The sequence below is a fragment of the Spinacia oleracea genome, chromosome 5 (genome assembly GCF_020520425.1).
Source record: "Spinacia oleracea cultivar Varoflay chromosome 5, BTI_SOV_V1, whole genome shotgun sequence".
Classification (NCBI taxonomy): Eukaryota; Viridiplantae; Streptophyta; class Magnoliopsida; order Caryophyllales; family Amaranthaceae; genus Spinacia; species Spinacia oleracea.
The window spans coordinates 12,486,271-12,510,374 of NC_079491.1; the positions used below are offsets into that span (position 1 = coordinate 12,486,271).

General features: G+C 39.5%; 1 protein-coding gene across 5 annotated transcripts in view; it reads right to left on the minus strand.

Moving 5' to 3' along the window:
• LOC110789885 (DExH-box ATP-dependent RNA helicase DExH14) overlaps window positions 1-24,104 on the minus strand; it is a 51,286-nt gene that overhangs the window by 8,146 nt on the left and 19,036 nt on the right. For 3 of the 5 annotated variants that reach the window (XR_008921697.1, XM_021994601.2, XM_056829271.1), the window contains 20 exons: window positions 22,542-22,691; window positions 22,197-22,409; window positions 21,650-21,802; window positions 21,228-21,452; window positions 21,047-21,148; window positions 20,898-20,978; window positions 20,669-20,749; window positions 18,788-18,991; window positions 18,523-18,639; window positions 18,314-18,436; window positions 17,439-17,528; window positions 17,216-17,341; window positions 16,501-16,563; window positions 15,326-15,414; window positions 12,917-13,007; window positions 2,697-2,846; window positions 2,372-2,563; window positions 2,138-2,203; window positions 1,151-1,306; window positions 931-1,074 (listed from right to left, as the gene is read on the minus strand). Coding sequence is in view for 3 of the 5 variants with exons in the window: in XM_021994601.2 (XP_021850293.1) it covers window positions 931-1,074; window positions 1,151-1,306; window positions 2,138-2,203; window positions 2,372-2,563; window positions 2,697-2,846; window positions 12,917-13,007; window positions 15,326-15,414; window positions 16,501-16,563; window positions 17,216-17,341; window positions 17,439-17,528; window positions 18,314-18,436; window positions 18,523-18,639; window positions 18,788-18,991; window positions 20,669-20,749; window positions 20,898-20,978; window positions 21,047-21,148; window positions 21,228-21,452; window positions 21,650-21,802; window positions 22,197-22,409; window positions 22,542-22,691 (2,616 nt within the window). In the remaining 2 variants the exon portion in view is untranslated. Of the gene's footprint in view, window positions 1-930; window positions 1,075-1,150; window positions 1,307-2,137; window positions 2,204-2,371; window positions 2,564-2,696; window positions 2,847-4,366; window positions 5,521-12,916; window positions 13,008-15,325; window positions 15,415-16,500; window positions 16,564-17,215; window positions 17,342-17,438; window positions 17,529-18,313; window positions 18,437-18,522; window positions 18,640-18,787; window positions 18,992-20,668; window positions 20,750-20,897; window positions 20,979-21,046; window positions 21,149-21,227; window positions 21,453-21,649; window positions 21,803-22,196; window positions 22,410-22,541; window positions 22,692-24,104 lie in introns of those variants that run through there. The other 2 variants (XR_008921698.1, XM_056829270.1) reach the window with 2 other exon arrangements.

Below are 24,104 nucleotides of genomic sequence, written 5' to 3' on the forward strand. Positions count from 1 at the left end.
CGCCTTCCTTGACTTCGATTGCCAAAACTAGGGTTTTGGATACGACACAACAATACGAACGATTTGGTTTGCGAATCACGGGCCGCCGGAGAACCCGATTCGGTACAGGATTCGCAGGGCGTACCAGACTACCAGGGAATCTGGTAGAGCTGGGTGGGTCAAAACGGGTTGCGAGTCAATAGAGGATCAATAATGGGCAGGCCAATAAACGAGCAAGGGAAAATGAAAAAGGAGAGAGACAAAGGCGAGTACAACTGTACAACTGAATACGAAACTATACATATAAATTTTCATGTCATAACTATTTCAATTTCCCAAATTATTGGCTATTAGGTTGACCTTATATTGACCTTGTGCAATAAAGGCCATGTCCAATAAAAAGCACCTTTAACTTGACCCTGACCTGTAAGTACCCATTGGATTACCCTAACCCAATAACCAAAACTACATAGAACCGCTAGTACCTCTTTGTACATCACATTGTACCTAAAAACTAGAGTGAATCGAGGGATTATATTACATCCAATGATCCAACTTCCTATTAGCCTAGTCATACACATTCAAAGAGCAAAATTTTTGTTGTAATGAAAACAACAATGCCAACAAAGATACTACAACTACTTACACACAATTGTTGTAATGTTTAAGTGCGCATTGTCCTTAAAAAAACAAAAGGGGTATAAAAGATAGACATTAGCACTACATAAGAATAGAGAAATCCTGAGTAACATGGAAAGCAAGAGAACAGAGCATATTATACATCGGTAGACACTAACACTCTAGTTGAGTAACAATGAAAAAAAAAAAAGCAGAGAGTACCAATAGCTTACTGACGAGTCCAACATATTTTCAAATAATGAGCAACTCCGTTGCTTCTTGTCATAATTCACATGCAATGGAAAAGTATTAAAGTAATAAGCCGGGATTTACCAGTCTTCGGTAAAGATAAGTCCAGGTCAAGTAGTGGATCGCATCCTCCTTGTGGCAAATTGTGCCAGACACAATTTCTGCATTAAAGTGATTATGCAAATGCTCCCGTAGACTACTCTCGACTGGAAAGGGTTCATAAAGGAACTGCAAAGAAAAAAATGCTTTTAAGCCAACAGGTTCTAGCAAAAATGCAATAGCAATATGTATATACAAATATGACCTTTTTATAGAAACTCTTTTTGGGTTCATGAACCAAAATGACTGCTTTCCCATGCTGGTCATATTGAGGTCGACCTGCACGACCCATCATTTGCAAGATATCTGTTATAGGAAAATCAACATATCTTTTTGTTTTCCCATCAAAAAATTCTGTTCCCTGCATCCAACACGACAACTCAAGAATTTAACACGAATTGAAAGTTTGAAACTGAAGAGATGGACGGTAGTAGATAGGACAATCAAGGGAAACAAGAAAAGTAATAGAGGTTAACTGAATACTCAGCTTTTGATTCATTTGTAAGCTGAGGGTTATGAGCCTGATTTCTTATATAAATCTCAATGCAAGAACCAGGCTTCGAGATAGGTAAAGGGAAAACTTTATGCATGCAACACCAAGCTTCCTTTCTAAATGGGGCCAAAAGGATTCTTTACAGAGGCGTATTACAAATAATCTATCATATTTATAATTTCTTCTCAAGTTCAACGAAACAGCAGCGCCAAGCATTTCAATCCTAATCAACTTTCCCATCAATACTGCACATTTGTTCTGTCTTACCCTGTCAATATTGTATACACAACCATCTTCCACAGCCCAGCTGCTAAATATCAACAGTTTCTCATTTCTCTATTGTCAATGACACTCAAGCATCGCAACATCTAGTCCAGACTCGGGAAGCACCCACCAAAACAGAAATGATATAGAAATTAAGTACGGCCAGATTCGAGCGATAAGAAAGAGATAACCAAAGCTAAATAACTACAAAATGCTAAATATAAATATTCTTCATCAAGCATCTAATGAAACAAATAGAAAAGAAGATATATGCCCCCTCCCCTATCCGTCCCTCCTTTCTCTCTTTCAACTAACAACTAGTACGCTATCATCAAAACACACACACAAAAAACAGGTATATAGCATATCTGTATAGGGAAAATGATAGTAGGAGATTAAAACAGTAATAGAATTTACATACACGTAGTGGCTAACCTTAATAATCACAAGATGTGCAGGAAGGTTCACACCCCAAGCCAATGTACTAGTTGACACCAATACCTATAAAGACCAAAACGTTTGACCTTATTAAGCATAGAAGTCTTATGCTCAAGAAGCTGCAAGATAATCAAAGAATGGGAAGATAGGCAATGCGTGCTAATTCAAATCAGTATGCAAGAATTTTACAACACATCAAATAAAGCTTCTGAACTTAGTCAGTTGACAAACCTGAATCTTGTTGTTCCCAAACAGTTCTTCAACTGCAGATCGATCCTTGTCATTCAATCCAGCATGATGCAAACCAATGCCAAACTGCAAGGTGTGCCTCAGGTTCTGATCTGTAATTTGGGATAGAATCATCTGCAGTGCTTCTTCTGAAATATTCAAGAACTTCCTTGGATGCTCATCAGATGCAGCATACTAATAGCAAGCGAAGGGCAAGGAAAGTACTAAATGTTACAAATATTCATGAATGTAAAATATGATCTACACACGCACAAAAAAAAAAGGAAAAAACAAATACACAAAGCCTGTTCAAATATACTCCAAATACCTGAATTAGGTCCAAAGCAGTCAGTCTTGTTTGTCGACGTGAGGACACAAAAATAAGAACTGGCTTTGTAGGTGAGTGCGAACAGATAGCAGCATATGCAGGTTTGTTCATGCTATTCATCCTTGGACAATAGAATTTCCCAGGGTATCCCTATTCGTGAGAAGCAGAAGATAACCAGTCACCTCTCAGCAATACTCATTTAATGAACTCAAATAATTATCTTGTAACTGAAAGACGTAAACTAACTAAAATTTGCGAATTATACATTTATACTATGACAACTAACGTCAGTACGTAAATCAAATGAAATTTCCCTCCATCTTAGGGTAAAGAGAAGAATTTATTACATAAGAAAAAGATATATTAAAATCCAGAGTAAACAAGGAATGTGTTTAAAGCACTAATGACGGAAAATAGCGTACCAACCAAAAAAAGCATCAGACCAACCTAAGCGCTCAGATACACCAATGAAAAAAATCATAGAGAAGCAAAAAAAAAAACCAACTCCATCCCACAAAGTCCTCCCAGCTTAAAGATCTATTTCTAGGAAACCTGACATTAAGAACACTGGACTAGAAAACGCTCTAACAGGGTCTGCAAAGAAACCTACCTCAACCCCATGATGAATTTCATTGAACTTATTTCTTGGTGGGAGATATGGAGATGTGAGTAAGGGCTACTCCCAAACAAGGCCTTAGCAGCTCTATGCAAAGTTGGAGATTGAATCTGAAGTGTCCCGTATCCTTAATAATAATTTTAATATGCTTAAGACAGGCAAGTTGAAGACTGTCCTGATCTGGTGTTTAGAGAAATTTTGTTTCAAATTTGTGCTAAAACTTCTGATGTGGGGCCTGTAGAACCTAATGAGGACATAAAATCTTAGCCAATTATTTAGATTACTAGGGAGCAATGAGAGGGAATCTAGGTGTAGAGCGCTACCAGTGAAAGAAAGCTTATCGTGCTAAGAGAGAATTCCTCCGAGGCTCAAATCTGCAGCTTCCGCCGTGACAGGACGGTGCTGAAAGTTTGAAAGTAAAAACAAAAATGCTTTACAAAAGTTTTAGCGGGTTAAGTACTAAAAGTGATTCCAATTGGATAATATGGCGGCTTCCTCACGGGCAACAGCAACAAAGGAACCGCGGTTAATGAACTCGCGCCCTTCGAATTGCGGTTGGTAGCGCCATAAAGACTTTCTTCTTGCTTGCCTTTCTCACAAGGATCTCATCGTCCGTTTTCCCCTCTTTCCTATTCGATTTGCTGCTTTTGAGAAGTTATCTTCTGCCTCTGATCTGAAAGAAAACCTGAACAAAAGCTTAATTTCTTTTTCTGGGTTTCACCTACATCATACAGGGGTCATGGAAGCCATCCATTTTCCTGTGAGTCTGAGACCTTACTTTTGCAATACTCGACTTTTGCAAGTCCTTATCTGCTATTCGCTTATGGCTCAGTTTTCTTTGTAATTGATTTCATACACTTGATGAGAATTTGAGCGAATATGTGCGTCATTAATAAACAGCTTGAGTCAGGCTGTGGAGTGTTTAGATAAGATCTCGAGTGAGATCATAAGGGAAACTTATTCATTTAAATCCTTTATTCATTTCTTGAGTTTGTAATGGACTCACAATTCTACTACTTAATAGACAGCAATTTAGAGGAAAGGATGGATATTTGGATTACTGATAATTCAACTTACAAGGAAGCTTAAACACAAAAAGGCAGCTTGAGGATGCCAATCTCCAAAATAGTGACTTTAGGTCACAAGTCTCCAATTTCTCAACACAAAACACAATAATGATTCTACTGCCCTTCCCCCTCTTTATTGCTAATACAATTGTACTTCCATCCACCCACTACTATTGGTGCCGTTGCTGTTGTCTGCTGCTTTTGTGTTGTTTGTCTGCTACTGTCAGACTTGGTTTGGCCTCATTCTCTCTTGCTTCCCTTGTCCCTTCCTTGCGTAGGTGACGGTTATAGGAGGTCTCTGCCAAGTCATCACATTACTCCCCCCCAAAAGAGCCACCTTGTCCTCAAGGTGGAAGGATGGAAAGCGCTCCTGTATCAGTTGAGCATCCTCCCAGGTAGCTTCAAAGTCGGGTAACCCTTGCCATTTAATTAGGACCTCCAGCTTGGTCTCTCTGCCATCAATCTTCTGCCTATACTCCAGCAGTTCCCCTGGTGTGACCACTAATTCCAACTCGGGGGTGATCTGATCAGGTATAGTTGGTGATGTTGGGTGGTTACCCACGGCTCGCTTGAGTTGGGAAATGTGGAAAACCGGGTGCAGCTTGCAAGTGTGGGGAAGTTTCAGCTTGTATGCCACTACACCAACCTTTTGAAGCACCTCAAAAGGCCCATAGAACCTAGCAGCCAGCTTCTCAAAAGGGCGCTTGGCCAGTGAACTTTGGCGGTATGGCTGGAGCTTGAGGTACACCCTATCCCCAATTTCAAGACAATCATCCCTTCTTTTCAAATCCGCATTTTTCTTCATCCTCTGTTGCGCTTTGATTAGATTAATGCGTAACTCATCAAGCATCACATCTCTCTCTTGTAGGTGCTCTTCTATACTGCTGACTTGGGTCTGGCCAAACCCCAGACGCAGCAGCTTGGGTGGGTCTCTACCATACACCACCTTAAATGGGGTCATGTTGGTTGAGAGGTGTGGAGCAGTGTTGTAAGAGTATTCTGCCCATGGCAGCCAGGTCGCCCATGCCTTAGGTTTTTCGGATGCAAAACACCTTAGATACGTTTCCAAGCTCTTGTTAACAATCTCAGTTTGACCGTCCGTTTGAGGATGATATGAAGTGCTTCTCTTCAACTCTGTTTCCTGCAAACGAAATAATTCCCTCCAGAATATACTCATGAAAATACGGTCACGATCCGTGACAATAGAGGAAGGAAACCCGTGCAACCTCACCACCTCTTTGATGAATGTTTTTGCTACTGTGAGAGCAGTGAAAGGGTGCCTTAGCCCGATGAAGTGAGCGAATTTGGACAATCTGTCTACAACCACCAGAATTGAATCGACTCCCTGTGAAAGGGTAATCCTTCGATGAAGTCCATTGAGATCTCTTCCCACACGGCCGTGGGAATGGGTAAGGGCTGAAGCAACCCCGCCTAGGGGTGTTAATGAGCCGAGCCTGCTCAACTATTCGATACTCGGCTCGCTAAAGCTCGGTCAAAGTTCGGCTCGGGCGGGCTCGACTCGAGCTCGGGTTCGGCTCGAGATCTTAACAAGCCAAGCCTGAGCTATCCTAAGCTCGGCTCGAAAGCTCGTGAGCAAGCTCGAGCTTTAATAATACTGTAATTTTTACTACTTAAGACTATCCCACATTGGTTATTGCAAAAGAATGAAAGAATGAGATGCATATAAATTAAACTCATATTGCAATAATCATACTTTATATGGGCCATTTGGTTTGTCAAGCTGAGGTGTTTCTCTTTGAAGCATTTCGTCAAGGTCTTGATGAGGAAATGGAAAGGGGTGCGAATGTAAAGTGACTAAAGGACTGGCCCCCAAATATGAGGATCTAAGAGTTCTTGATACACCAATTGCTGAAAATTCCTTCAGGGGAACGACCATTGGAGCTGCCATGACTGGTCTAAGGCCTATTATAGAACTATAGAAGGAATGAACATGGGATTTATTTGTTGGAAATATGGCATTCAACCAAATCTCAAACAATTGTGCACGTTGCATTACACTTTTGGAGGACAATTTAAAATAGAGAATCACATTTGTTAATGGCAGTAGTTGAGACTTTATTACTGACAAAGTTTCATTGTCCCATATCGGCAAAAGCAAATAAGTAGCCAACTAGAATCACTTATAAAACTAAATGACTATTAGGCTGTTTGGATATGGCATCAAATAATACCATTTATTGGGCCCTATAAAGTCTAATATTTTGTGTCTATTTTGGGCTTAGCTTATTTTGAATTGGGCTACAGTTATTCCTATGCTTGAACAAAGCACGAGCCGAATCGAGCTTGGTTTCGAGCCCGAGCTCGAGCCGAACCGAGCCTAGGTTCGAGCCCGAGCTCGAGCTCAGTTTTCAAGGCTCGTCGAGCTTCGAGCTCGAGCCGAGCCTAAGGTTAGAAGTTTCGAGCTCGAGCCGAGCTTGCCTAAGTTCGGTCTCGGCTCGGCTCGTTAACACCCCTAACCCCGCCGGACTCCGTTGGGACAATTTACACTGCTGACAAGTACTGCATTCTTGCACAAAGTTGGCAACCTCCTTCCTCATTCCCTGCCAGAACCATTCCCCAGCTATTCGTAGGTAAGTCTTCACTTCACCCGCATGACCACCAACAGGAGAGTTGTGGTACTCCTTGAGTATAACCGGAATCAGAGATGAGTTCTTGGAAAGCACAACCCGTCCCTTGTACATTAGTCTGCCAGTGTTAATGGAAAAACCCTTGTGGGTCTTAGACCCTCCTGTGATATCCTCTTTCACCTGTTGCAGCACCTCATCCCCTTCTATCTCACCGTCAATGTCGGCCCAGTTAATACCCGGAATGGATATTAAGGCCCCCAATTACACTTCCCCTTCCTCCTTCCGTGAGAGAGCATCCGCTACCCGATTAGATACGCCAGGTTTGTATTGTATTTCGAAGTCAAACCCGATTAGCTTCCTCACCCACTTTTGATAATCCGCCCCGATTTCTCTTTGTTGTGTTATGAACCTCAGTGATTGCTGGTCGGTACGAATCACGAACCGGCGGCCAAGTAGATAATGCTTCCATTTCTGGACAGCTAAACAGATTGCCATCAACTCCTTTTCATAGATTGACTTACCACGCGCACACACCCCTAACACGCGGCTGTAAAAGGCGATGGGGCGGTCCTTTTGCATCAAAACAACCCCAAGACCATAGCCGGAGGCGTCGGTCTCCACCACAAAAGGCAACTGAAAATCGGGCATGGCCAGGACGGGAGCCTCCATCATGGCTGCTTTCAACCTGTTGAACCCTGCAGTAGCTTCTTAGTCCAACCGAAATTATCTTTCCTCAACTGATCAGTCAGGGGATGAGCAATACGAGCATAATTCGCAATAAACTTCCCGTAGTAGCCTGTGAGGCCAAGAAAACCCCGTAATTCTCGCAAATTTTTGGGAATTACCCACTCCTTAATGGCCTGAATCTTTTCCTGGTCCACAGCCACTCCACTTTGTGAGATAATGTGGCCTAAATAAGCCACCTACTCCTTCCCGAACTCGCACTTTTTCATGTTAGCATAGAGTTGATGTTCCTGCAATTTACTCAATACCACGCGCATATGCTCTACATGTTCTTCTTGGTTAGTACTATAAACAAGAATGTCATCGAAGAAAACTAGTACAAAACTCCTTAAATATGCCTGAAAACGTCATTCATGAGTGACTGAAAGGTTGCCGGTGCGTTGGTTAAGCCGAACGGCATGACCAAGAACTCATAATGCCCCTCGTGAGTTCGGAAAGCAGTCTTGTGTGTATCCTCCGGGCGAACCAAAGTTTGGTGATAACCAGACTTCAAGTCTAGCTTGGAAAAAATGGCAGCACCGTGGAGCTCATCTAACAACTCTTCTATCACTGGAATTGGATACCTATCAGGTACGGTTTCCTTGTTTAATGCCCGGTAATCCACGCAAAATCTCCACGAGCCATCTTTTTTCTTCACTAATAACACGGGGCTTGAAAACGGGCTTGTAGAGGGCCGAATGATTTGAGCCTGTAGCATCTCCTTTATCAATTTCTCAATCTCATCCTTCTGAAACTGAGGATATCGGTACGGCCGAACGCTCACGGGGTTGCTGCCCTCTCGTAGCACAATCGAGTGGTCGTGCCCGCGTTGTGGTGGTAAGCCAACTGGGCTGCTGAAAATCGAACCAAACTCCCAAATAACCCCCTGCAAAAAACTCGAACAGAGCTCTCTGGACTGGTCCTCTTTCTCCTTAACTTCTTCTAATTGATTCAACTCTACCAGTATGCCGTTTCCCTCTTTTTTTAGCACCCTTAACATAGCTTTCAAAGAAATCTGTGACCGAGATAAAGAAGGATCACCTCTGAGTGTGAATATTTGCCCATTGTCTTGGAATCGCATCTCCTGAGTCTTCCAATTTGTGGTGACCACTCCCAATTTTTCTAGCCATTGCACCCCAAGAATTACATCGGAATTACCAAGCTCTAGGGGCAAAAAATCATCATCAACCACGACCCCACCGTCCAAGGCCAACTTCATTCCCTTACAGACCCCCTTTCCGCGGACCGCTTCCCCATTCCCCAGTGCTACCCCGAAACCGACCGACTCACTCACCGGAATTTTCAGACTCTTGATTGCTTTTAAGGACACAAAGTTGTGGGTGGCCCCCGGATCAATCATCACCACCACTCCACCACCGTTGACGGTCCCCCTGAGCTTGAGGGTCTTTGGGTTGGTGAGACCCACCACCGAACACAGGGAGATTTCAGCCGGTGGTTCCTCCAAGCTCTCCTCATCGTGGTGTAGTTCTGCGAACTCCGCCCCGAACTCCCCGTCTTCCTCTTCCGCCCAGTAAGACACTTAGTTCCTTCCTCTGACAACGGTGGCCGACGCCCCACCTTTCATCGCATCTGAAACAGAGCCCCTTGGCTCTTTTCTCCTGTAATTCGCGCTCAGTAAGGCGGCGCGTTTCTCCGGTGAACCGTGAGGATGATGATGAGGTGTTCTGTTTCGTAGCAGGGTAGTTGTGAGATGTAGAATCCTGGGCTGAAAGGGTGGGTTTGGTTTGTGTGGGCTTGGCAACTGGGTTGTAGTGATTTGAAGTGAGGCCATGTGTTTGGGTCGTTAAAGGGTTTGAATTTAGGCTGGTTGGAACTGGGCTTTTACTGAAGTAGGAGAACTGCCCACTTCGGTTGGTTCCCCCTCCTGTTCTTTTAAGGCCTTGGACACGGTTTCTCTCCTCAACCCTAACTGCTAGATCCATTGTGTCGTCCAGGGTACACGGGTTTAAAACTCGGATCTCGGACTTAATCTCCTCCTTCAGTCCATTCATAAACTGGCCCCTCATTATACTTTCTGGTATGTCATTCAACGGCGATGCGAACTCCATGAACGCGTTCACATACTCTGTCACCGTGGTGGTTTGGGTTGTTGCAAGCCACTGCTCGTGGAGGGTACTTGCACTCGTCGGCCGAAACTTCAACAGAACCTTCTCCTTCAACTCAGCCAGGTACGCATGGAATGTCGTCGAGATTCGAACGTGTACCATCTCAAGGCGTCGCCTTCCATTGCCACCACTGCTGCATCCATTTTCTCACTTTCTGTCAACTTGTAGAAATCAAAATACTTTTCCCCTCTGAGAATCCACCCATCCGGATCTTTACCCTCGAACAAGGGCATATCCAGCTTTCGATATTTCCAGTGCCCTCCTCTCTCACTTTCCCTTCTATGTACGGAGTGTCCCTCCTCTTCTTCAAAGTTCGAATTTCTGGGAGAGTTTTTGGGTTCTTTATAGCTGGATGAGAGAGCTTTCATGTCCTCCTGGAACTGTTCTTGGTCGCGCTTCATAGTGGCCATTCCTTCTGCCAGAACCTGTTGCATCGTGCCCTCTATTCCTCCCATTCTACGCCTGACTTCCGCCATACTTTCTTCCAGAGCCTCAAATCTTTGTGAGTTTGAGTTAACCATGGCTGCCCTCCCCCTTGTGACCGTGACTGCTCTGATACCAACTGTAATGGACTCACAATTCTACTACAGAATAGACAGCAATTTAGAGGAAAGGATGGATATTTGGATTACTGATAATTCAACTTACAAGGAAGCTTAAACACAAAAAGGCAGCTTGAGGATGCCAATCTCCAAAATAGTGACTTTAGGTCACAAGTCTCCAATTTCTCAACACAAAACACAATAATGATTCTACTGCCCTTCCCCCTCTTTATTGCTAATACAATTGTACTTCCATCCACCCACTACTATTGGTGTTGTTGCTGTTGTCTGCTGCTTTTGTGTTGTTTGTCTGCTACTGTCAGACTTGGTTTGGCCTCATTCTCTCTTGCTTACCTTGTCCCTTCCTTGCGTAGGTGACGGTTATAGGAGGTCTCTGCCAAGTCATCACAGAGTTGTACCCCAAGATACCCCGATTTTCTATTTGGCAAACTTCATTTGGAAGTTGACGGTCCCCCTGAAGGTGAGAGCTTTGATGTGGATTTTGTCTTTGGGAAGGCTCAATACCAATAATATGCTCCAAAAGCGGCAGCGACATTTGCTCACTTTGTCGGGCAAACAACAAGTCTTGCTCACATGTGTCCGTTCATTTTGATATGGTTCTCTACTTCTCTGCCTTTGTAAAAAAACTCTTTGCAGCTTATAAAGAGTGTTGGATCACACCTTCAAGTGATTGCAAATTCTCTTTACAAGATTTGGTGCAGGGAAGAAGAAGTTGCTTTGGCAAAATGCGACAATGGCTATTTTGTGGTGTGTCGCTGGTTGAAGCGGAATGGCCATATTATATGGCTTGTTGTCCCAAGTGGCCCGTTATGAGATAAAGTGACTTTATTAGCTTCTTTATGGGCTAAGGCATCTGGGATTTTCCTAAATTGCTTTATTGAAGATATACAAAGGAATTCGGCTAGCTTGCGGTTCTGCTTTGTTCTCTTCACCTAAATAAGGTGTTATGATCTGAATTTTCTAATTCTCACTTTGACCATATTTGTACGTTATATTATAAAAAAAAAACAATATCAAGTGGGGTTTTTAAATTTCTTTTATGTGTATTTTTCAAATATCTAATTTTCATAATTTTACAAATACTATTTAATTCCTCCGTCTCTCGATAGAAGCATTGTTTTAACTTTTAGAACTACTTATATACTAACTTTCACCGTCAACATCTTCAATTATAAGATTATTAAATATAATTAAAAAAAATTGATTATTCATTGAGAATTTGAGATAACCTAACACCAATTTAAGTAATGACTCTAGTATTTCATATTAGTAAATAAATATGGTCAAAATTATGAAGTCTTAAAAATCAAAGCAATGCACCTATTGAGAAACAAAGGAAGTATATGACTATAAGCAAACGAGAAGAGGAAGGTTTGGGTTGTCTGAACATTGGTCTAATCTGATGTTAACAAGAATAAGTCACAAGTGGTATTCCTCTTGATCATGGACAGAGCCACGATATGAAATTCCTTAGTTCGCCCTACAAAATATAGAGTAAAAGAAATTTCTGCAACAGAATGTTATTATAGCCGTTGTCTCAAATGGTTAGAAAATTGTATTAAGTGCTTGCATGCACTTATATATTGCTCATGGGTTTGATCCTTGATAATTGTATATTTAGTATTCCCATTTTCCATCCCCCCCTTTTTTTTCCTCTTCTCTTTTACAACAAATCTTCACCCTTTTTCTTGTTTCCACAATAATTAGCAACGTTGTATTTATCTCTTGTCAACCAATATTTTATTATTTACTTATGTATTTTTTTACTTGATTTTTTAAAATTATTGAGCTGTGGGATGATTAGTGTTAACATTAGTTTATTTTAATCTTTTAAAAAAAATACTATAGCATTTAAAATTTTCTAGTAATTTCTTCCCTCAAATCAAAAAAGTTTCTAGTTGTTATATTATATAAGAGTCAGCCCCCTCACTCCAAAATTCATGCTCTTGATGTTCTTTTATCATTTCTTTTAATAGGTAAGAAGAAGGGACCCTAACTGAACCAGCACCTAGCACAGGTCAACTAGCCCAGCTCCGCAGGTCATCGCTTGAGCCACTCCCAAGCATTTCGAGTTGATAGGGCTCGAACTTGTGACCTCCAAGTCACAAGGTGAGTTCCCCACCAACTCCACCAACTTATGTTGGTTTGTGTTCTTTTATCATTGTTTGTGTAGTTTTATTAACATATTTTTTGTATGTATTTTGTTATACCAGCTCCAGGACTAGTGAGTAGTGTTTTATTTAATGATTAACGACTATTATAATATTTAAGCCAAAGGTTGTGTATCATCAATGCTTTTGTTTTCAGAATAAATCTAATGGATAGGTTTTTGTCTCATGAATGAATAAAAATTCCCAACTCCCTGCGGGGATGCATTCCATGTAAACAGTAAATAGAAACATAGTGTACAATAATCGAAAAAAGGAGTATTTGCACATAACCATTTTTTTATGAGACATATAACTTAGACATTAGGCACCTTCAGTCAGACAGAGTCAGTCAGACATAGACAAAGTTAAATGAACAACTTGACTAACCTGAATATGCACTTCAAGTGGTACTGGTCGCACGCTTGGCTTGAAATTATAGAGTCCCGTCTCATCGACACCCAGCCAGTCACCCAAATTCCTAAATGGTTAAACAGGAAACTAATAAATTAGTTAAGCAATCACATTCTACCTCCATTTCCCAACTTCTACTCCCTTTTCGTTTCATCTGCTTTTATAAGTTATACCCGCTTTTACTTTATTCCATTTATGTAAACCTTGTATTCATGATTTATCATCTCCGACCCACTTCGTGGGAACTCAATTATATCAAATAATCATCTTACTCGGTATCTCTCTCCTGTTGCTAAGTAGAACTTAGGAAAACATAGGTAGTACAAGACTTCATAAAATATTTAAAGCGGGCATTAATCTATTTTTCAGGCACACATATGCGATTCAAAGATGCTATTTTTTTGGACCAAGGCAATACACAGACTTAGAATTTTTTAACTTTTCATACTCCGTATATAGCATAACATAATCCAATGCAACTCAGTTAGAAGTTAGAAAACTTCTAACTGAGTTGCATTGGATTATGTGTTTTTTACAAGCTTCAGCGATTGTCACTAGGACAAGTTGACTGGAAGAGTTATTGTCAGCTATTTGGTATGTTTGGCTTTAAGTTGACAACAAGGTCCTGCATCCCTTGGGGTGGCTTCTGGAAATTTTCAAAAGAAATTGGAGGAAGAGGGGGAATACGAGGTTAAGGCCTGAGGAAGGGTGCTGGCGGGAAAAAGGAAGGGCCACTGGGCAAGACCAAGTGAGGCGTCAAAAGGAATCAGTCATGGCTTGCAACCTTACCAATTGCCAGGAGAGGGCTTCAATGGAGAGTGTGTGGTCAAGGAGGCAAGAAGTACCAACAGTGAGTCAATTGGTCATTGGTTAAAAATGAATGGGCGTGGGGGATGCGGCCAGAGGGGAAAGAAGTTGAGAGAAAAACACAAACAGCTTCCAAGGCAGGTTGGCACACCGGTGACTCGGTAAGGCAGTGAATAGTCGGTGTAGAAAAATAAAGTGAAGGGGGTGATATAAGTGAAGGAGACAAAAAGACAGTACGAAAGGAATAAAAGATGGCAGGGATTGGGTTCACCCTTTTCACCGGCAATTACTGCAGCCCTTGCTGAGCTATGGTGGTTGAGTGTTACATAAAATGAGAGGTTTCAAGGATTTGGGGCTTGATTTCTGGGTGGAAAAGCAACACAATATACTATTAGGAGTATTATCATTACTCTATCATGAGGCTTCTAACTACAACCTGGCTGGTAGGTGACAGATCGCAGATGTAAGCCTCACCAATGTAGAATGTAGGATCTTAGTTTTAAAAAGCACGCCTAGGCCCAAGGGGCAGGTCCTAGCGCCTAGCCATGACAGGCTCAAGCACCCTTCAAAAGGCGCGCGCCTTTGCGCCTTTTTCCCAGGCTCAAAGCGCAGCGCCTTACGCGCCTTATGGTATAAGGCTCCTATTGTTGACAAGTAATTTTTTTTTTCTAAAGGCCAAAAACACTTTATTTTTATGGCTCCCTAACAGTTAGAATTTACTACATTGAATAGAGGGGAAAGAAACCCCTAAATATTTCCATTTTTTCCATGTCTCTTTCAGCGATAGGTCATGTAAACTACTCTTTTTCCTATTTTAACGTAAACGTTTTATGTAAGGTGTGGCACACTTCTTTCGAGAATCTAAATGAATACCCAGTGGCTAAAAGGTTATTTGAACCTTCCTTAGTCCCCTTTTTATTTAGTATTTTTTTCCTCTACTATTTTACTCCTTTGTGACAACAAGTAATACTATTTTCATTTTTTTTTTCAGAAAATGAATACCACAAAAAATTAATGAAAAATTGTGCAAGGCTCCAGGGACATTTGTGCCTTGGTGCGCGTTGCGCCTTTTAAAACTAAGTGTAGGATATAGTTTTTCAACAAACTATATGTGTAGCTCTCTAAACTTCTAAATAGCCATTTGGATACTTCAGGTACTTTTAAAGTCGTATATATCTACCAACTCAATTAGAAGTTTCGGGTACTCTTATAACTACCAACTCCTGCAGAAAATAGGCTATGAGCACAACAAAAGCTAATCAAATGTAATTTATAGATCATTGAAGCATCATCACGAGAGATCCATAGCTAATATGGTAAATATATTCAAGATGTGGTTTATACATAATTGAAATATAAGAACTTCAATACCAAACTCCTAAACTCATGTATCAAAGTAAATTAATATTCCTTCCAAGTTCCAACCTTCCTCTTTAACTAATTGCAATGTGTATTGTAATACTATGACCATGGGCAAGGGAAATTAGACAATCATTTAAAGCTAAGGTTATAGCGCAAACTCAAAGTTGGGCAGGAAAGATAAATGCAGAAAAACAACTTATGGATATAATTTCTTACCCTGCATTGGCTAAAGCTGTTGATAAACCAACAAACCGCACTGAACGTTCTGTCTGTGACGATATATATCTCATCCTTGAGACAATGACCTAAAAGCACAATCTCCCATAAGCAACCATGGAAATAATAGTTGCATTAATTGCATAACAGAACATCAAATAAAGAAAATCAGATATGATATGGATCTGAAACAATAATAGATAATTCTCAACAGCATGACTGCATGACCAGATAGAGTTTAGCTTCATACTCAAGAAGTCAAGAGTCAATTCATTGCAGAAAGTTACACAAAATTAAAAGAAAGTAGAAACTGACAGAGTTGCAAATCTTGGCGACTCCTCTTAGTAGTGTAGAAGGTTTGTGGGTATAGGGCTATAGGCCTATAGACCTTTGGGCTTACGTAGTCAACCCATCAGGTTGCCTGTGATTTAAACATTTCCTCAACCCTTTCATTATTTTATAAAGCGGAAGTGAGATTTCCAAGAAAAAACAAGTGCACATATTTCCAATGAAAAGGGTGCAGTCTAATGGTTTAATCTAACCACAAATGACAGTCCAGATGTTACTATTAAGTTACTTGCATGACCAGAATTAGTTCTTCGTAGGGTAATGATGCTAGTAGAGAAGAGTGTGCAAGAATGAAATAGTAAACTATCAAAGAAGCATGATTTAGGGGAGGGGTATCCCCTTTTGTTCCCTCTTTGATTAACCTGCTATTGAGGAATCTATTTACTGTTTATGTTTCCGTTAGCTTCCTTTTATCTATTTGTGCAGACAAGTAAGTTGATGACTTATACAGGATTTGACACCCTTGTAATCTCCCTTTCCCCTGATCCTATGGTAGTGTGGTTCCACCTCTAGCCTGCCTTAATTGTTGCACTAATGAGGAACTCTGAGGAATATAGCGAAAGAACGCATATTAGGCTCTCTTTTTTATGTAAGATTATTGTGACTTTTTTTTTTCACATAAACACTTCTTAACATGTTACTTTCCAAGGGTAGTGTTAGCGGAGTTGTGGAAACTGGAAAGTGTCCGGGAAATAAAAGGGAATAGAACCAGAGAAATAAGACAAAGAATAAAGAGGAGGTTGTGCTTCATCGTTCAAAATGTGACGCTATGAAGTGACACAATACATGTATTTAAGACCAATATTTATCTACACCCAGATCATTACCTCAAGAATTGGTCCACGATCAGCTCCAAGTAGGTGAATCTCATCCAAAATCATAAGCCCTACCTATAGATCAAGTTATCAAACAGTTTAAAAGGTAGCAAATAAACAAATAAATGTACATACACCCAAGTTTATATGTGGGTACAATCTTACATAAGACAACAATATAACATAAGATGGTCCAAGTCGCACCACATCCAGTTAAAAGGCCAAAGCCAGTCAAATTTAAGTCATCCTTCCCAAAATGATTTATTCATAAAAATCAAGACATATCTTTAAATTTTCTCTAATCCGGCAATATACAGCTTATGCAAGACATCTCGTATATGTATGAAACTGTAAATGCATGACAACCTTGAACTTCATAGCTACATATTATCTTGACAGCTTATGAGATAATTTGTCCTCACTTGAGATATTTTTATCTAACATTTATTTCCTAGACTTGGTTAATAGCATATGCTGCATATCAGAAGAGGACAGGATCAAGAAAATAAGTGACAGGCGACAGAGAAGAGCTAACCGCTAAGCTGTTAATCTGTTATAGTCAAAATAGAAAATATTAAACAGAATAGTTAAACTTATACGACACAAAAATATATGACATGGATACACCTTTTCAACGTAAAATTGATTATCATTCAGAAAGGGAAGAGAGTAAAAAAAGAGAGATATTAACTACGTGAAACCATGCCAAAAAGGTGAGAGGGATAACCTTTTTAACATAGCTTCGAGTGTGCCAGTTACGGCTAATTCCATCCCACTTTTCAGGAGTGGAAATGATGATATCTGCTGACAGAAGGGCCATTAAGTCTGGAGTAAAATCACCAGTCATTTCAACCTGACCACACAATTCATTCAAATTGTTAAACATAAGAAGAAAAAACAAATCAATTTCAACTCTCCAAATCAACTGGGTAAAAAAATAGGAAGAGAACCATCGTTTTCCCCAGCTGAGTGACAAGTCTTTTTCTCCAGTCATTCATTCTTTCTCGGACAAGGGCCTTCAAAGGTGCTATATATATAACCTGCAAGAACACAAGCAATGGATGTTTCTCGATTAGACTAACAACAGAAACCTGGCATTAAGTCATGTAAAACCTTCGACAGGGTTTTTCAGAAGCCGATTTTGACTCGACGCGTGAGGTATAACATACAAATACTGTGATTCTCAGCTTTAGCTGATAACTCTAACAGGCTCCCAAACACACTGAATACAACATGAAATTGCAAGTACAATATTTCAAAATTATATGTTATAAACACACTTAACTATCACTTATTAAACTTTCAATGCTGTGTGCAAAATATACCCCCTCTGCACATGATATTTTACACATTTTGACTTCCATGGTCTTCAAGACACCACCTTTGACAACGAACATCTTTAACTATGTACGAAGTATTTATTAGCTTACAAAAGTTGATATTTTTATAATACACAGACCGATCTACAAAATTCCACATGACTATGCTGTTCTTAAATATTGTTGACGGTCAAAGTTCGTAAAGCTTGACAAGATAATAAAATTGCACAAAATAATGATGGACAGAGGGGTCTAGGAGTAAGACAATGCACTTATTCACACAAGACAAAGGCGAAAGTGACAAGATCAAAAGTAAGACTAAAAGAAAACTTATCATCCCTTGTTTCTAAAATACTAAGATAAAGTCTACATCGTACAAGAAGTTTAACAACTTTGCAAGGCATGACCAGTAACTATATCAACCTTTATAACATCTCTGATGAAAGATATGACAACAGAAATATACATCCTATGCTCTTGTTTGGACAACAGATCTCAAAACCAACCTTCATATCAGGTTGTGTATTGAAAAGACGAAACATTGCAAGCTCAGCTGATATAGTTTTTCCACTTCCTGTAGGAGCTCCTAAAAGAACATTTTTGTCTGTGTGATACAGGATATGAAAAGCCTACCAAGCACCACAAAGGTTATCAAATGACTAGAATCACAGAAAAACATTACACCATATTGTAGCAAGTATGACAAGATGCAAACCTGTGTCTGAATTGGATTGAAGTGTGAAAACCTGTATAAGGATTCGTACGTTCTGTTACCAAGTGAGGTTATTGGAAGAGGTTTCAAATCAAGCAATTCAGTGTGGGAAGTGTGAGACTGCAAAAGTAGAAAAAACAAAAAAACAAGTGAGTTTCCGAAGAAAATATACAGGCGATGGTACCAATTTACAGGGAGGAACAATTAGATAAAACAAAAACAAAGGAAAATAATCTTATTCGTCTTTGTACTATAGATCTTAGATTACCTCGGGCAATGCAAGATTGTGAAGAGAAATAGTGTAAAAAGATTCTGATTGCAGCCAAGAATCAGAAACAGCGCGAATATAGTACTGTGGGGGATGTGGTTCAAATATTGGCACAGTGAAAGAAAGCTTTTGAGGCTCCCCTCTTGCTGTTCGCTTAGATAGTGTGAAAAGCTCTGAATGATATATGTGGTCATTTTCAGAATCCTGTTCACAATAAGATCCTTCGTAGTGAGAAATACAGATTGTCAGCCATAATATTTTCTTATTCACATTTCTCTTTGCATTGTCGAACTCAAAAATTCCAACTTGTAACTGAAGTATGTCAAAACCATCATTAAACAGAGAACACTTCATAGATCAATTAATACGACACTCAATTTGCATATATAAAAATACATAATCTATCCTCCTTCAGGATAAAAACAACCCAGCCCTTTTGGTAGAAAATTTGCGGCAATTGAATGGATATACTTGACACTATTTACAGGCATTAAATAACAAAGATACAATAAACATTCTCCGCTTTGAAAGAGGAGGAACTTCAACATATTGTAAGATTTTCCCATGCTTCACATACACCATCTTCCTGCATAATTCTCAGAGCCTTCTACCTCATGACGTCTAATCTTTTTCTTAGGTTGATTTGCTGAACATACATAAAGTGTCAGAAGAGCATAAATGCAATGGATAACATTTCCCTACATAATCTGAGAAGATAACACATCAATTTTCCTCCCTTCTAGATTTTGTTGGGAATCTTAAAGAAAACCTCTTAGAGTCTTTGACATTGGGGAACAAATCATCTGACCACTTAATACTTCAGAGCAGATAGAGCAGTAAAAACACTAAAACGTATACCTCTTTGAAGCAGTTCTACTTCCCTTTTCTAGATCTACCATCTCCCCACCCCCTTCTTTCATCTCTTTTCCAGTTACTCGGTCTCTCCTCACATTTTCATCCTTTCCCAACTTTAGTACTCTTTCCTCTGCTTCCCAGTTGACATGTTGTATACAGAAGCCCCTTGAAATGATTTTCCATAGAAGGATTCATAGGAATTTTAAATAAAATAAGACAAAATATAGTGGGAAAGCACGATATCAATTGCTCCCATGGTATATTGCCCATAGATATCTGATTACTGATTACACTGTGTTCAAATACTGAAAATGGACTATGCACCCAAGCTTGCAGTAAACTAACCTTTGCTGAGATTCAAACACAAGTGACATTTGACAAGGTAGTTATTCCACAAAATGTTTTAACGACGAGATATCGTGTAATATTTACTTTTTATTAAGTGGGAATAGATCTTTCCTTATTTAAATAAGGAATTTCCTTCGTATATTTTACCTTACGAAATTAAAGTTCATGATGAGAAAGATAGGGGTAAAGTAGCGAAGAGGTTAAACAACTTAAAAGGCATTTGCTAGGTGGGAATAAATGGTCGTAATGGTAAATTATATGTGTAATTTTGTGAAAAAAATATCACGCCAATATTCCATCCCCAGCTACCTCATTTTGTTAATAAATTTTCATTACCATCCATTACCACTTTAATGGTGATATTGGACTATTGGGTGCTGATGGAAATTTATGGACAAAGCACATGTTTGGAGATGGAATTCATTAACAAGGTAATGGGCTTTCCTTAAAAAATTACCATTCCCGCAAATTATTACCGCTTACCACACGGACTTATAGGGTAAAAGAGGAAAAAGTGAAGCGAGATCCAATGAATACAATGACGGAAATGCATGTCAGAAAAATAAATGTAGAATCTTGGCAACTCTAAGAAAATATTCCCCAGAAAGAAAAATGTTCAGGGATTTTCCTCATAAACAAATAATGAAGTAAATTAGGAATTCAAAGCAAACATAACACCTCAACAAGAATCCACCACCGCTGAGCAGTTCCATGGAAACGATCCTTCCATATGAAATCAGGGGTTACGAGCAAATCAACCTGAACAATAATTATATAGCAGATTTAGAAAAACTATGTCTTCAACAAGATGGGGTATCCAATAGCTCCAATAGAAATAGTATATGGAGTAAATAGATATTGTCTCATTCGGGAAAAGTTCACTTGTAAAAAGAGGATATGAAATTACCTTTAAAACAGTTCTCGTGATAGGACTAACAGTAGCGGACAACAGGACCGTTGGAAACATTGCCAAATATTGCTTCACTGTCTGCAAATGCAGAAAAAATCATAGTTATTCTCAGCATAAGAAACTTCACAAAAAATGACAAGAATTACCTTCCCTCCAGGTACATAACGAATCAGAGCTCCAATATCCTTCTCCTCCATATCATATAGGCGATCTAGATCAGCCCCTCGATCTTCGAGCTTCCTCAAAATCTGAAATTAACAACACACATATATCTTACCAGTACTTGCTTCATTAAAGAATAAAAGATTAGGAAACTCCCAGAAAAACCTCTAAGGAGATATCTCTGTCAAATTGTCTGAGTGGATGCTGGTGGGGCCAGATCTGACGATCAACAGCCTTGCAGTATTCTAACATGAAAGCTGTCATCTCAGACCATCCTCTCCGCAAGCAAATCTCAAACAAAGCACGCATAATACGAGCCAAACTTGCACTTATATATGCAGCATCAGAAATCAATGAAAAGGCCTCTATGGATCCACGTGATATATATAACTGCAATGAGAACATAAACAAAATAGGCCATAATATTAAGCCACACCAAAGACCCAAATGTCAATGAAGGCAACTACTACGGAATATATGCAAGAACAATTGATACACCAAGACAGCAATCTGATTATAATATAGTAATATACTGCTGGTCATAATATAATGGAGGGACAAAGTACGTTCAGAGCGACCAAATGTACCTGAATGAGGATAGAAATTTTCCCGTGTTTACTGGAGGAACCACCTTTTATTTCTAAGGGGCACTCACGTGCTAAACCTTCTAATTCCATTTGTTCTTCTTCTCTAACAACAATATTTTCGAACTCAGAAGAATGTGCAACCATGTCAATAACCTATACCAGTAGAAGAAAAGAAACAGTGAACCAACAAAAAAGAATACAACATTATCATTTACAAAAGATTCTGATGCAACATGACATATCATGGGAAATACCTACAAGGTTCAATATCTACAAGTCAAAAAGAACCAAACACCAATGTGACTGCTAATGTACTAAAGAATCTGATCGACTTACAGATGAGAACATTTTAAGATGCTTTCAATTTTAAATCATAGAACGAATGTGTCAAAATTAAGTAAACTACACAAGCAACCTCAACAAAATTAAAATCTTATTTTTCTCCTAAGTCCTAAAACATGTTACAAGCTAATGGAGTGAAGGAGATGAGTCAAATATCAGCTCAACACATTCAATTAGTAAAGAAAAAAATTATCATGACAAATACCTCACTATCACTCATATGCCTTTTCAGCATTTCATTGTAAGTTTCCACACTGGAATAATGTATATAGAAATGGCTCGCAATACGACCCAGCTCAGTGCAGTAAAAATTGCCACTTTTTTCATCAAAACGCATCATCTTTGCTTTATCAAGGGAACGAGCAGCATCAGTTATTAAAGCTCTTTGTTTCAAACCCAAAGAAGGATCCGCAACTACCTGTTACAAATCAAAGAAAATCATGAGAAGTTACTAAAGATGATATGTAGAAGAATACAAACCTTATTTATGAGCCCGGGAAATATACAGGTATGAAAGTAAAACATAACAATAAACAGCTCAAAACGATACCTCATCCCATCCAATTCCATAAGCCAATGGATTCATCTTCATCCTTATAAATAGATAGGTATAACCAAGCCAAGCATAAGCTTCTTTCACATTTGTGACAGTACCCAGAGCAACCTCAGCATTCAGATTATCCTTCAAGGAGTTGATGAACTGCAAAAAGAACATAGAAATAAGACAAGGCTAGCTACAAACTCAACCTTTAGTCCTTTACTGTTTTTTTTGTTTCACCATGAAATTCCTTTTTACTTTCTTTTTGACAAACTTAACCTTATTAATGCGAAAAGGCAGTGTACAAAATGGCAGGAACTATCCAAATCAAAACAAATATATAGAGCAAACTCCAAAATAGCATGCCAGGCTGCCAGCCACGCTAAAGATCCAACCAAAAATGCTATGAAAGCACCATTCTGTCCCACAGAACCGCCACAAGTTGCTACATCCAAAAAAAAGCTAGCAACCTTTCGGGCTAAATCACCCATAGTATCCAAATCCCAACTTTGAAGCAACTTCTCCTTCCCAAGCGTACAACCCACAGATCAAACTTTGGTGATGGACACACCCAAGAATACCCTCTTTACATCAAATTTTATATCCCACGAGTACAAAGCAAACTCGCAAGAACAAATAATTTATTATATCTTGACCCATAACACACATAAGCACATAGCACAAACTAATTTTAAATAACAAAAGTTACATATAACAATAATGAAAAGAGCTCCCCTATAACAAAGTTGGCAAAGAGTTGTTGACTGTTGACTGAAGCTTATTCTAAGGGCTGATATTGCTGAAACTTACTTTAAGGGCTGATATTGTATTATCTGGTCCAACAAGCTGTATGTAAACCAATTTGGTTGTTGGCTGGTAAATATAGGTTGATAAATGAATAATGCAAAATAACATGTCAGCACATGAATTCATTGGTCCATATTGCACGACACATAAATTTTGTATAAAGTTGAGTAGATAAGATTTAACATGCTAGAATCAATATTAAAAGAACATTCAAGGCACAGAGAGATAATAGGGGTCCTAGTGCCTAGTTGCAAAGCATAAGGGGTGTGCCTCATTGATGTGAAGCGCAATTTTTTTAAATTAAAAATTGTGTGAAGAAGGTTGTTGTTCACCTTGAGTTTGCCTTTGTACGTCTTTGGCATGTTTTAGAGCGCCCCCCCCCCCCCCCCCCCGGCGATGCGCGTCTTAAAAATCACCTTGCCCAGCCCAATAAAAGTGTTTAACCTCTGATGCCTTTTAACCGCTGAAGCCCAATGCCTTGGGCTTCAGCGCCAAGGCACACTTTTATACACTGGCTAGAATACAATAAGCTCTTTCAAAAAGCTCTTTTATAGTAAGTTTGTCCAATAATATCTTCACAGTATGTTCGACCAACAACATTGCCCCCACCCCCTCAGCCCTCCAGATAAATGGCTTAATTTAAGCACTATAGCATTATGAGCAATCCCTCTATGCAAAGACCCACAGAGGACAGCACCAAAAGGATTTCAGCTAAACCTCTGTGTTGCTCAAAGTCCCGCAAAATTTCTATCATTTTCTCTAACCGTG